We start from the raw sequence: 9,293 nt of genomic DNA, 5'->3' as shown, positions 1-9,293 counted from the left end.
CCTCATTTCCCCTTCCCCCACCTCACCCCAGCCCCAACCTTCCAGCTCAGCACCACCCTCATGACCTGTCCTACCTGCCTATCTTCCTTCCCACCTATCTGCTCCACCTTCCCCTCTGACCTATCACCTTCATCCCCACCCCATTCACCCATTGTACTCTTTGCTACCTTCCCCCATTCCTCCTGTCTGACCTATCACCTCCGTCCCCACCCTCATTCACCTATTGTACTCTCTGCTACTTTCTCCACACCCCCACCCCCCTCCTATTTTTCTCTCCACTCTGCAGGCACCCTGCCTCTATTCCTGTTGAAGGGCTTTTGCCCGAAACGTCGATTTTCCTGCTCCTTGGATGCTGCCTGAACTGCTGTGCTTTTCCAGCATCATTCTAATCTAGAATCTGGTTTCCAGCATCTGCAGTCCTTGTTTTTACCTACTCAAAACATTAATTCTGTTTCTTTGTCCACAGATACTGCCAGATCTGCTGAGTTTCTCCAGCACTGTATTTTTATTTTGTATATGCAATATTGTTCATGATTTGGAGATGCCGGTGTTGGACCGGGGTGTACAAAGTTAAAAATCACACAACACCAGGTTATAATCCAACAGGTTTAATTGGAAGCACACTAGCTTTCGGACCGTTGTGTGATTTTTAACAATATTGTTCAGTTATCATTCATCTTTAATTAATCATTAAACTTTTTTTTATAATTTGCAGGAACATTATAGAAAGGAGTGAGATTTCAGCAAAAAAGCGTTAACAGCCAGAAAATCCATTGAGGGCTTTTGAAAGAATGTTTTGAGAATGCAGTATCTCCAGTGAAGTGACATCTTTGAAGCCCACAGGAGGGACGCTCCTCATTGTCACTTGCAGGCGCTGCCTTTAAAGAGAGCGATTGCAGCGGCGATCCTTTGGAATGTACTGGCGGCTCGGCGTTCGACTTGCGGTGCTGGATGAGTAGCTGGCGCCGGAAGTGAGTGAGCGGTTGGACGGCTCGGCTCGGCCCGGCCCGGAGAGAGTGGCTGAGGCAGTGGGGGCTGGCGATGGACTTGCTGCCGGCCAACCCGCACGGGAACGGCCTGCTGTACGCCGGCTTCAACCAGGACCATGGTGAGTAGCCACCCGGACTCGGAGCCACGGCGGCGGCGGATGTTGACTGGGAGCCCGGGACGGCCGCCGCTCTGAATCTCAGGCCCCGGGGCTGGGGTAATGGGGTTGGGGGGAGTGGGTGGTGGAGGGAGAGGGAGCGGTTGACCCGGCCTCCCCTGCCCTCCCGCACTTTGCCCTGGACTCCGAGCATCGAGGTCTGACTGCGGCCTTTTGTTTTCGACTTCCAGGGTGGGCAGTTAAAATGTAATCCATGTTGACGCTGGGAAATAAACAAGCTCCACGTGTTTTTAAATGAGATTAGTGATCTCTCTCGGTACGGCGGGTTGTTCCAATCCGTCCCTTAAGGGACTTTGGTTTTAAAATAGACAGATCAAAAGGCAAATGAAGAGGGGTTTGCGGCTGGGCGCAAGACCAAAGTACTCTTTTAGGGGGAAAAGGGGGTGGCATCCAACAGACAATCTGTCAGTGTTTTGCTCAGTTTTGAAAAACTATAGCAATTCCTTCTGTAACTGAAAGGTGTCAGAAAGAGGGGTTGACCTAGGCATAGTTGGCTGCTGGGCACAGAACATTTGCAGACAGGCCATGGTGGGTGTGTGGAGGTGGCACAGCATAACAGGTCTCCTGACAGGAGTGGGTATAAGTGGGTTTTAACATCTGCCCCAGCACAGGGTGCAGGCTTTCTGGGTGTTATCATCTCCGCTTCCCATGAATGTGAGGTTTATGTTCCTGTGTAAACTGTTTGTGCTTGTCAGACAGTACAGCCTCCTGATGATCTGCTGGTTCCTGTTACCTTAGATGGGGGGCATCCTGAGAAGGCTGACACAAAAAGAAATGTTGCAAATGATGTTTATGCTCTAAATTAATAACTGACAATGCTGGTTTTTTTTAAAAAAATGGTATTCTAGGGAGATATTCCAAAATTGCAGCAACTAAAGTTGAGTTTCATTGCAAATAAGTGATCTGTAAAGACCTCAAATTCCTGTTAAATCTGTTTTGATTCTTCCCTGCTGGTGTGTAATAGCTTGGATTCTAGAATAGAGGTTTATAATATTAGTACTATAAATAAATATTTTCTTTGGAATTGGAAAAATAATTGTAGGTGTTTGTTTACACTAAGGTAGTAACACAGTATTTGCTACACTAGCTAGGGATTACTTGGAATATTCATGCATATGAACTGCCAAAAACACAAATGTAATCTTTGTCTAATAACTGTGAGCTACTTTAATTTGCACTTCTACTCTTGTGCCTTTAACAATGCTTCCCATGTGGGACTAGCCAGTCATAAATTCTGCCTAATAATCACAAAGATAGATGCTAGAAATTTGGTGGTGGTGGGTGCTTATAACACTGTGGTAGTGTCCCTCTGTTTGACCCAGGAGGGCTGGGTTAAGTCCTACCTGCTCCAGAGGTATCAAATAGCATATATGAGTGGGTTGAATTGAAAATATCTAGACTCTGAGAACTCTTGTGATGTAGTGCACAAGTTGATTTTTTAAAAAAAAAAATCCATCTGGCAGATTGCTCGTGACAAAGTGATAGTGTCCCTACTTTTTTGAGCCTGGAAGTCTGGGCTCAAGGTTCACCAGAGCTGTGTCATAACTTTTCTGTGAGCCAATGCAATTAAACATTATGTAGCTACTTTTGCTACTTTTTAATCTGTCTATTTTAACAAACATTCTTTGATTTCGGTTGAGTTTTATTTAATACTGTGAAAACTGATTTATCACCATAATAAGTATTTTTAATAAGGCTGCTCAGTCTTCCACTTGATCAATCTTGAACTCACCCTTCTGAATATCTCCTTTGAGTGCCACTTTTTAAAGACCTGATCTCTGTGAAGCACTTGGGGTGTTTTTCATATTAAAGATGCTACATGGATGCAAGTCCCTTTTATGTGGAAAGGTGACTTCTCTGAAAGTACTTCATTGACTCCAGAGCTTTGGGGCATCCTGAGGTTGTCAAAGACCCTAATAAATGCCACTGTTACTGAGTCTTTTTCTGATTGCCTTTTGGTTGGGATGCAGATTTACTATTCAGACTGTTCAACTCTTTCTAAGGACTGCTTAGGTTCACCTTCTAATTGCAAATATCCATGTCCTATTCACACCTTTGAAAGGAAATAGGATTGCATAAATTCAAATTGATCATTCTTTATTACACTAACAAGAGTTTTCTTGATATGATGAACGTTGGTGAAATTTTAATTTATCTTCAAAATGGCATTTGGATTTTGCTTGCATTTATTAATGCTCTCTTAACCAACATTTGAAAAGCTTGACTACCTGATCTAGTTTTTTTTTAAACGGCTTCACCTTTTTTTCATAATTGTTTGGTAAAGAGGTGATTATTTCCTTTTGGGATGCTGGCGTCAATTGCTTAAATATTTTATTGTTCAGACTGCTGTACATGATTTTGCTAGGCTTCAGCAGTAACGCAAATAGGAAATACAGTCTTCGTGGGTTCCTATTCCGGATGTCACATATTAAGTGATTTGTGCATCAAACAAATTGCCTATGGGTTTGTTTCTAAATAACAGCAGTTCAAAAATATCAAATGTTGCAGCAACAATTAATACTTCAGCAATATCATTCTGATAATGTTTGGACTATGATAATTGATTCACATTTTTCTTCTAATAATCTGTATCTTTACTCGTGTATTTCTAGGCACGCCTATGTTCTTAGTATTGTTGATTTCATTGCCAGTGCAAAAAGTGACTCCTGTCGTTGCAGAGAGTGTCTCTCCATGGGTAGTTGACATCTATTGTTTTAAATTACAGTAGTCACAGACTACTGTTTTTATTTTGCTCCAAACTTGAATCCAGTACCAATATAAAACAAGCTACTTTTTCCCGTTTGATAATTAATCTAACCATTATTTACTTCCATTGGTGATAGGAAATATCTTTGAATTTATGAAAGTCTTGGTCCATGGTAGTAATGTATCCTTGATATGTGCAATTATTTAAACATAAAGATTCTGAGAATCCGATTTATGCAAAAGTTGTGCTAGACCTGTATGAGTTGGGCCATCCAATGGGTTTGCCTTAACACATTTTAAAAAAAAAAAGTTACCTGATATTGAGTCTGGGAATTATACTTCGTGATTTCTGGTTCTGCTCTTATTCTGTCTCTGTCTTCTCTGCTTAGATGGCAGTGATGATCCATGGCGTCTAGTAGCAGTCTAATTAAAGCCTCCCTTCTCCGTCTGTATTTAAATAAATACGAAATGTTTGCTGATTGGCGCATTACTTTCCACAGTTGTCTGTGGAATTGCAGCACCAAACTAAGGGAAAGCTTATGTTATTGTCCATTTGTAAAAAGATCTCAGATTAATTCCATCATTCCGTTATCTGCTTAAATTCCTGAAATGATTTCATCTGCACCATTTGACTTCAAATGTTCTTGTTTCAGTGCAGAAAGTTGGTCATTTACATTTTCAAATGTTTAATTCACTTTTTGCACATTTGTACAATAAATTAGCATTGAATGTTTTAGTTTTTAAGACCAAATCACACTCTTGAAATGGGCTTTAAACTGAACATGGATGATAAGAAGCAAGAAGGAGAGGTGGGAATGTAGATTGAATTTAATTGCATGTAACCATTGAATACTCAAAGGAAATAAATCGATCTAAAACTTACAACAATTGTCCCAAAGCCAAGACACTCTTCAGGTGTATTGATGCGTGTAATCTACTACAAAACTTGACAAATTCCATTTTGTTTTTGAAAATGAGCACCATCTTAGTAACCTTAACAGGGTACATCCCAAGGAAACCAAAGTTTGAGGAAATTAAAATTCTAATCACGTAACTAGCACTGTAAAAGGAATGAGAGTGTGGAAAGACAGAAGGACACCCATCAAATAGAATCTTTTGAACTGCTTTTCTAGTAAGCAACAGTATTCAGCCTCTGGAGAGGTTTCTTCCCCTATACTGGTTGCTTGTGCTAATTTGTCAGAGGTGGCAGATTGGTAACTTGAGTATTAAGTGAATTGCAAGAATTTTCAATGTCTGGAAAATGCCAGGTACACTTGGCCAGTGACTTCTGCAAAAATTATTAGTAATTACAATAATGCAAATGTCAAAAGAAAACTCTGCATTGTCTATGTTGTTTGAGTTTTTTAAGGAATGGGTATGTTTATATTTTAAAATATAGTACATAACTCTATTTGTGAATTTTCTACAGCATGCATGGTTTTTCAGAATTATCAGATATTAGTGTCAACGGAAGAATGAAAGATGCACTGGTTCATTACTGTGTCAAGCTTAATTCTCTATTATGGTCACTGTGATCTATTTTGACTTGTCTTTCCTCCAGATCTTGTGTGAATTTGCCATGGGAGCATTGGGCAATCGCTATAATTTAAGGTGTTAATCACATAATAACTATTCCAGCAAATTCCACGCCAACAACCTTCCAGACTATCGACTCATAAAATTTATGATTTTGTTTTTGTCCTCCTATGCTGCTTGCCTGCTTATCTCAATATTGGGTTAAAACTGACATGGTTTGTTTTAGTATCTTGCAAAACATCAATGTTATTTCATTTCAATTCATTGTAGGGCTAATTTGGACTATGATTGGATTGATCTTGCAAGAACGACAAATAGTTGGAGGATAATGCAGAGGAAATTGATGATAGATGTATAAGGTTTAAATTAATAAGACCTTTTGTGGATCAAGTCTGAGGCCAGGTTACATAAACTTGGCTTGTATTCTCTTAGTGATCATTCCAGTGCTGCCCTGGCCAGCTTCTCACCTTGCAACTTCTGTAAACCTGAGCTTATCCAAAACTCTGCCTGTAATCTCACTCACGCCAAGTGCTGTTCATCCATCAACCATTTGTATGTTGACCCACATTTCCTCCTGTTCTGACAACAGTTTGATTTGTAACATTCTCATCTTTGTTTTGGGTGCCTTGCAGTTCCCGATCCCTGGACTTTGCTCCAGCCCTACAACATTCCCAAATCTCTGTCAACTCTTTAATTCTATTATTTTTGCTTTTGTGTCTTCCTGATTTTACACCAATGCCTAGTAGGAAACGATACCGTTGCCTGCTTGGACCAGATACTCTGAAATTTCTTCTCTCAACCTTCCTCCTTATGGTCTCTGCTTAAAATCTACTTTTGACTGTGTTTAGCTATCTGTTCTGATTTCTTATGTGGATCATTATGGAATAGATTTTAAAGCTCTTGTGGAAAGCCCTAACCTTTTGCAACTTTACTGCTGCTTTATAAATCCAGTTAGTTCAATGATTTTGAGGTATTTGAAATGGTTAAACATGAATACATGAAAAATATTTCCTCTGGTTTTGAAATCTTGAACGTGGAAATCAAATTGTTAAAACCAGAGCTGACGCATTCAGCAATGAAATCAAGAAATATGCTTTACAGCCTGGGTTGTGGAAATCTGAAACCCTTATGGAACAATTGTAAGATATCTATGAAACTATATCAAACATGACAAATTAAAATCTTTCCAAGGCGCACACTTTTTACCCATGTCCCATCATTCAGTATGATGGGGAAACTGGCAGTTGTTGTCTGAATGAATGGTGGAAGAACACCCCATTATATTTAAAACTTGACTTGTTGTCTTTATTTCCTGGTGCATTTGCATGCTTACTTTCAGCAACTGATGTACAAAACACCAGTCTTGTTGAATGTACTATTCTCTCAATTTAGATTTAATTCAAATAATAATTTGCATTCCTATTTTTTTATCACAAAATAGATAATCTCCCATTTATCGATACTATACTGTATCTGCCATGCATTTGCGCACTCACTCACAGTCCAAATCACTGCAATATCTTTGCATCCTCCTCGCAAGTCACCCTACATCTGCAAATTGGCGATATTACATTTAGTTCCCTCATCTAAATTATTTAACATATATTATGAATAGCTGGGGTTCTAGCACTGATCATTGTGGTACCCCACTCATCAATGCCTACTAGTCAGAAAAAGACCCACTTATTCCCACTATTTTCTTTCTGCTAACTAATTTTCTATCCATCTCAGTATGCTACACTCAATCTCATGTGCTTTAGTTTTACACATTAATCTGTTGTGTGGGACTTTGGACCTTCTGAAGGCTTTTGACAAATAAACCACATCCACTGGCTCCCTCATCAGCTCTACTAGTTAAATATTTGAAGAATTCCAATAGATTTGTCAAGAATAATTTCCCTCCTTTTAAATCCATGTTAACTGTGTTGATTCTACCATTTTGTTCCCCCTAAGTGGTCTGCTATAAAATCCTTAAAATGGACTCTAGCATCTTTATGATTACTGACATCTGATTCACTGGGCTGTACTTCCTCTTCAAGATTTACAAGGATGTTGCCAGGGTCGGAGGATCTGAGCTACGGGGAGAGGCTGAACAGGCTGGGGCTGTTTTCCCTGAAGCATCGGAGGCTGAGGGGTGACCTTATCGAGGTTTACAAAATTATGAGGGGCATGGATTGGATAAATAGAGAGAGTCTTTTCCCTGGGGTCAGGGATTCCAGAACTAGAGGGCATAGGTTTAGGGTGAGAGGGGAAAGATATAAAAGAGACCTAAGGGGCAACTTTTTCACGCAGAGGTTGGTAAGTGTATGGAATGAGCTGCCAGAGGATGTGGTGGAGGCTGGAAGAATGCAACATTTTAAGAGGCATTTGGATGGGTATATGAATAGGAAGGGTTTGGAGGGATATGGGCTGGGTGTTGGCAGGTGGGACTAGATTAGATTAGATTACTTAGTATGGAAACAGGCCCTTCGGCCCAACAAGTCCACACCGACCCGCCGAAGCGTATACCACCCAGACCCATACTCCTACGTTTACCCCTTCACCTAACACTACGGGCAATTTAGCATGGCCAATTCACCTAACCTGCACACTTTTGGATTGTGGAAGGAAACCGGAGCACCCGGAGGAAACCCACGCAGCCACGGGGAGAATGTGCAAACTCCACACAGACAGTTGCCTGAGGCAGGAGGTGAACCCGGCTCTGTGGCGCTGTGAGGCAGCAGTGCTAACCACTGTGCCACCGTGCCGCCCACAAAGGATTGGGTTGGGGTATCTGGTCGGCATGGATGGGTTGGACCGAAGGGTCTGTTTCTATGCTGCACATCTCTATGACCTCCCTTTTTTAAATAGTGAGGTTACGTTAGCTACCCTTCAGTCTGTAAGAACTGTTCCAGTGTCTAAAGGATCATGGAAGATGACCACCAATGCATCCACTGTTTCTCTGCCGCCTTCCTTAAGTACTCTCTGTTATGTAGATTATCAGGGCCTGGGGATTATTCAGCCTTCAATTTCTTCAACACTTATTTCTTTACTAATACGGATTTGCTTCTGTTCCTCCCTCTCTCTATATACCATGTGTTGTACATTATTTCTGGTACGTTACCCGTGTCTTCCTTTGTGAAGACAGGGCAAAGTATGAATTTAGTTCATTAGCCATTTCTTTGTTCCCCATTATAAGTTCTCCCATTTTTGACTAACTGACCTAATGATTTTTCACCAATCTTTTTACTCAATGAGAAAGCGATGATCACCTTATTGGGATTGTATTATAGACCCCCTAATAGTCAGCATGAAATTGAGAAACCAATTTGGAAGGAGATCTGTTATCTGTAAGAATAATAGGGTGGTTATGCTAGGGGATTTTAACTTTCCAAACATAGACTGGGACTGCCATAGTGTTAAGGATTTGGATGGAGAGGAGTTTGTTAAGCATGTACAAGAAACTTTTGAGTCAGTATGTGGATGTACCGATGAGGGAGTGTGCAAAACTTGACCTACCGTTGGGAAATAAGGCAAGGCAGGTGACTGAGGTGTCAGTGGGGGAGCACTTTGGGGCCAGCGACCATTAATTATATTAGTTTTAAAATTAGTGATGGAAAAGGATAGACCAGATCTAAAAGTTGAAGTGCTAAATTGGAGGAAGGTTAATTTTGATGGTATTAGGCAAGAACTTTCAAAAGCTGATTGGGGGCAGATGTTTGCAGGTAATGGGAAGCCTTCAGAAATAAGATAACGAGAGTGCAGACACAGTATATTCCTGTTCGGGTGAAAGAAAAGGCTGATAAGTGTAGGGGATGCTGGATGGCTAGAGAAATTGAAGTATTGGTCAAGAAAAAGAAGAAAGCATATGTTAGGTATAGACGGGAGAGATTGAATGAATGCTTGG

The 9,293-nt window shown here is 40.7% G+C and overlaps 1 protein-coding gene across 2 annotated transcripts in view; it reads left to right on the top strand.

The window, feature by feature from the left end:
* The first annotated feature begins 923 nt into the window (after positions 1–923).
* Positions 924–9,293, top strand: part of wdr45b (WD repeat domain 45B) — a 54,761-nt gene continuing 46,391 nt past the window's right edge. For both annotated transcript variants that reach the window (XM_043714482.2, XM_043714481.2), the window contains exon 1: positions 924–1,108. In XM_043714482.2, coding sequence (XP_043570417.1) covers positions 1,042–1,108 — 67 coding nt within the window. In that variant the 5' untranslated portion in view covers positions 924–1,041. The remainder of the gene's footprint in view (positions 1,109–9,293) is intronic.

The sequence above is a fragment of the Chiloscyllium plagiosum genome, unplaced genomic scaffold, assembly GCF_037043375.1.
Source record: "Chiloscyllium plagiosum isolate Xiang-an unplaced genomic scaffold, Cpla_swu_hap1 HiC_scaffold_25, whole genome shotgun sequence".
NCBI lineage: Eukaryota > Metazoa > Chordata > Chondrichthyes > Orectolobiformes > Hemiscylliidae > Chiloscyllium > Chiloscyllium plagiosum.
Note: the sequence above shows the minus strand (reverse complement) of the source record. Positions and strands in the feature narration are given on the sequence as shown.